At 39.1% G+C, this 5,018-nt stretch overlaps 2 protein-coding genes across 2 annotated transcripts in view; both read left to right on the plus strand.

Moving 5' to 3' along the window:
- Positions 1 to 32: 32 nt before the first annotated feature.
- LOC109952637 (extracellular calcium-sensing receptor-like) lies at positions 33 to 2,710 on the plus strand (the record flags this gene model as incomplete). The annotated part of the gene is given in 3 exon segments (XM_020587812.1): positions 33 to 153; positions 1,798 to 2,628; positions 2,631 to 2,710. Coding segments are annotated over 3 exon segments (1,032 nt in total), but the record flags the coding sequence as incomplete, so codon positions are not given.
- Positions 2,711 to 3,506: 796 nt separating this feature from the next.
- LOC109952629 (extracellular calcium-sensing receptor-like) overlaps positions 3,507 to 5,018 on the plus strand; it is a gene marked incomplete at its 5' end in the record, with an annotated part of 5,337 nt that continues 3,825 nt past the window's right edge. Inside the window, 4 exon segments of the mRNA XM_020587805.1 lie at positions 3,507 to 3,629; positions 3,716 to 3,943; positions 4,098 to 4,224; positions 4,361 to 4,833. Of these exon segments, the coding sequence (XP_020443461.1) occupies positions 3,507 to 3,629; positions 3,716 to 3,943; positions 4,098 to 4,224; positions 4,361 to 4,833 (951 nt within the window).

The raw sequence follows: 5,018 nt of genomic DNA on the forward strand, positions 1-5,018 counted from the left end.
GAACTGTATTATTGTTACTGTTCATGCAGGTGCCTGTGTCAGTTTGCAGTGAGAAATGTCCCCCAGGAACTCGCAAGGTTCTCCAGAAAGGAAAACCTGTCTGCTGCTATGACTGTATCAGATGTGCAGAGGGAGAAATAAGCAACACGACAGGTCTAGTAAAATTTAATAGCAGGTTCACAAAGGTGTTTGTTATTTTGTCCACCCATTTTATATCAGAGGCTAGGTTAAATAACACATACTTCTTTGTAACATACAGTGCAGTTCAACTGAAGCACAAACTATTAATGTCCATAATAATTAAATTTAATTTTATCACCTTCATGAAAGAGGATTTATCACAGAACTGCTGTTTTCAAACTGCATGAATTGCATGATTGGTGTACCTGGTAAACTGACATCTGTTTAAGTGTAAGTTAACTGTGTAACATTATTCACACTGTATCATTTATCTTTCATGCTAACAGGCTTTCAGTGTAGTAGGTCATCATGACAGTGAGACAGACGTTTGTGTTGGCAGACACTCACAACAAGTTAAACATGTTACCTTTAACAATCTTTAAGCCTATCTGGTTGATTATCCAAATAACTTTAAGAAGGTCGATGATCGACTTTGTGTCTTTTATCTTTTTCCCACATTCTTTACAGGATGAATTTTTTTTTTGCAAATAGGAGTTTTGCAGTCTTTCTATCCAAAACATCTGGTATTAATCCTCTCACCAATGCAAGTTGGCACAACTTGTTGTGGAATTTGTGTAGGAGTAACATGCCTGTAATTACAAATGTAGGGCTGGGAAAGTTATGTGTGGCCAGGTGTATGGTTTTCGGACCAACACATACAGCTCTAAAAAAAATGTGGATCCTATTTCCCGACTGCCCTTCCCCCAAATAATAGGACAGCATTCATTTTTGGTTGAAGTTGGTTTTACTTAACAGAAAGACTAAATAACAATCGTCAGTCCCCTCTCTTTTATAAATAAATGAAAAAAGGTAGGACTAATTAAGACCCAACCACGGTCCTGAACAAAAATAAGACAACAGTAGTGGACTTATTCCTAACAGCACAAAATAAACACTGCTGAATATACACTCAAATTTATCCATGCACAATCTGGTACAAGTATATCAACAGATAACTTTCCAGATACAATGTATTCAGACTTCACATTAGAAGCAACTCAAACTCACTTCAAGATGGCGGAATTCCTGTTCAGGTTGGAGTAAATACCCTGAACTTGTAGGCAGTGTTGTCTCCCCTCTGAACAAGCCAAATTCACAACGTTGTCAAATAACACAGAATTGCAACCTGTAACCCATAGAGACTTCATATAATTCCTATCAGCCGCTTTGTATTTTCCTGCATTTCTCTCTTTTTCTCCATCTTGGTCTCTGTTTTTTTCGCGGGGCACTCGCCTGTCACACAGTGATGACATCACAACAGATGCACCCTCATACAGGTGTGGGTGAGCACTGCATGTCTACAACTAGCATAGTGACACTCACTGGATACTTACTCAAACAACACCTTACAGCACCAGGGAGAGTTTCAGCTACTTCTCTTAGTAAAACTGTAATTTTATTACTTGACCTGGCTACACAAACACATGCTGTGATGGCTTAAAGAATTATAGAGTAAAACAGAAAATAAAAGAGAAAATAATATTAATTATGTTAGGAAATTCGAAAATCTAAAACTCATAAGACTATGTGGGACTCAAGTAGAAATAGAAAAAACAAATTTAAGAAAAGATTAATCTCCTGTGTATGTTTGACTTCTCGTTTCAACAAATTTTTCAGATTCTATCACCTGTGAGCAATGCCACCCTGAGTCCTGGTCCAATGACAGATAAGATGCCTGTGTAAAGAAGGAGGCAGAGTTTCTATCATATGAAGAAATTATGGGAGTACTGCTCACTGCAGCGGCCTTATTTGGAACATGCATGACTGCTGTTGTGGCAGCCATTTTCTTCACATACAGGACAACTCCTATTGTCAGGGCCAACAACTCTGAGCTGAGCTTCCTGCTGCTCTTCTCCTTGACTCTGTGTTTCCTGTGTTCTCTGACCTTCATCGGCCGGCCCTCTGAGTGGTCCTGCATGCTGCGACACACAGCATTCGGCATCACCTTTGTCCTCTGTATCTCTTGTGTTCTGGGGAAAACTATAGTGGTGTTAATGGCCTTCAGGGCTACACTTCCAGGCAGTAATGTGATGAAATGGTTTGGGCCTGCACAGCAGAGACTCAGTGTTGTGGCTTTCACTCTCATCCAGGTTGTTATATGTATCCTCTGGTTAACTATTTCTCCTCCTTTTCCATTTAAGAATTTTACCCAGTTCAAGGACAAAATCATCTTAGAGTGTGCTCTGGGATCAGCTGTAGGTTTTTGGGCTGTACTTGGGTACATAGGCCTTCTGGCCATCTTATGTTTTATTCTGGCTTTTCTTGCTCGGAAACTGCCTGATAACTTCAATGAGGCCAAATTGATCACCTTCAGCATGCTGATATTCTGTGCAGTCTGGATCACTTTTATTCCAGCATATGTCAGCTCTCCTGGGAAGTTCAGTGTAGCTGTAGAGATATTTGCTATTCTGGCCTCCAGTTTTGGACTGCTCATTTGTATTTTTATTCCAAATGTTATATTATCTTACTGAAACCAGAGACTAATACAAAAAAAAATATGATGGGGAAAGGAGCATCAAAGTCATTTTGAAAACATAAAATAATATGATAGCAAAGGCATTATAACTTTTATATAATTTTTTAGGCAAACGCTCAATAGTCACCTGTTTTCATTTTATTGAGGAGAGTACCTCTAACATTTTCCCACTGTACTGTATGTGATTTCATTGACATAACATATGGAGATGACAGTATTTTCTGCAACGTACACAACTAGTCAAAAGTATGGACACACTTTCCCATTTGATTCTTTGGGTAATGTGTCCAAAACATTTGACTGGTAGTTTAATATAAGTACAGCTTAATATCTAACTCCTTTCTGATTTAATAACATTTAGTACAGTTTATAATCTTCCAAAGAAAGAATAACATCCACATTTTTCCTAAATAAAAACATGTTTGCCTTCTTTTCTTTCCTCTGGTGGCCTGAGGCTTGAGGTAAACCATGACAACCATGACATCCCTCTTGTTGTCAAAGGTGTATAAAGCCCTGCTGTAAGTTGTAGAGCTGATTCACCTGTCATGTAAAAAAAGAAAAAAAAGCAGAGGCATGTTGTTGTTGAGTTTGTTCTTCTTGCTTCTTGCAATGGGGCAGGGAGAGTTTGTGTGCCAGCTGCGAGGCTTAGTACAACGACCTGAACTGGCCCAGGATGGGGATTTTGTTATTGGAGGCATATTTTCATTTCGCACAGGACAGGATTATGTAACACATAAAACACATTTCAGACTATTCCAGAAATACGAAAATGCAACAAGTATGTAATGTCATACTAGTACATTTTAAATGGGTTGTTTCTCTGTATTTTGTACTGTATTTGAGAAATTAACATGTATACAAATCAGTCTATGCTGTGGCCCATGCTCTCCACAACCTGGTCACATGTGAGGAGAAGAAAGGCCCTGTTTACAATGAGAGCTGTGTTCTGACTAAACACATTGAACCGTGGCAGGTGAGGAAGCACCAGTTAAGTGTGACAAAGTAACAACAGCCGTAATCTGTTGTTTAACACTCGTATGTATATATATTTTTTGCTAGGTTCTGCAATATCTCAACACTGTGAATTTCACAACTAAGGAAGGAGAAAGAGTTTATTTTGACAATAATGGAGACTCACCAGCGACATACGAACTTGTTAATTTACAAATGACAAACAAAGACACCATGGAAGGAGTAACAGTTGGCATTTATGATGCTTCTCTTCCAGAGAGTCATCACTTTATCATGAATAACAACCCTGTTGTCTGGGGAAACGAACTGACCAAGGTAAAACAGATTTCTGGTTGGACTTAATTGATTTACTTAAAGTTGTTTGAAAAACCTTAATATTGATGTTGAGCATTATAATTTTGATGCATACTTAAATGTACATATCGCTTAAATTGCATACAAATTGTTTATATTTTGTTTATATGTGTAGGATGTGCCTGTGTCAGTCTGCAGTCAGAGCTGTCTGCCAGGAACTCGCAAGGTCCTCCAGAAAGGAAAGCCCATCTGCTGTTATGATTGCATATCTTGCCCAGCAGGCGAGATTAGTAACTTAACAAGTAAATAAACTATGTACCAGTGTTTAATTTGCTATGTGAAAACTATAGAAAACTATAATGTGGTTTTATGATTGTTGACCTCAAATAATAACAGTGATTTAACTTCACACATCTTTATTTTGCTTTTCATTTGCAGATTCAATATACTGTTTGAAATGCCCAGCGGAGTACTGGTCCAACAAACAAAGAGATGCCTGCATCCCCAAAGAAATAGAATTCTTGGCATATGATGAACTCCTGGGAACACTGTTAGTCTTGTTGTCATTACTAGGAGTTTTTCTATCTATGATCATAATACTAGTTTTCTACTACCACAGAGAAACCCCAATAGTGCGAGCCAACAACTCTGAGCTGAGCTTCCTGCTGCTCTTCTCCTTGACTCTGTGTTTCCTGTGTTCTCTGGCCTTCATTGGCTGGCCCTCTGAGTGGTCCTGCATGCTGCGACACACAGCATTCGGCATCACCTTTGTCCTCTGTATCTCTTGTGTTCTGGGGAAAACTATAGTGGTGTTAATGGCCTTCAGGGCTACACTTCCAGGCAGTAATGTGATGAAATGGTTTGGGCCTGCACAGCAGAGACTCAGTGTTGTGGCTTTCACTCTCATCCAGGTTGTTATATGTATCCTCTGGTTGACTATTTCTCCTCCTTTTCCATTTAAGAATTTTACCCAGTTCAAGGACAAAATCATCTTAGAGTGTGCTCTGGGATCAGCTGTAGGCTTCTGGGCTGTACTTGGGTACATAGGCCTTCTGGCCATCTTATGTTTTATTCTGGCTTTTCTTGCTCGGAAACT

The sequence above is a fragment of the Monopterus albus genome, unplaced genomic scaffold, assembly GCF_001952655.1.
Source record: "Monopterus albus unplaced genomic scaffold, M_albus_1.0 scaffold480.1, whole genome shotgun sequence".
Classification (NCBI taxonomy): domain Eukaryota; kingdom Metazoa; phylum Chordata; class Actinopteri; order Synbranchiformes; family Synbranchidae; genus Monopterus; species Monopterus albus.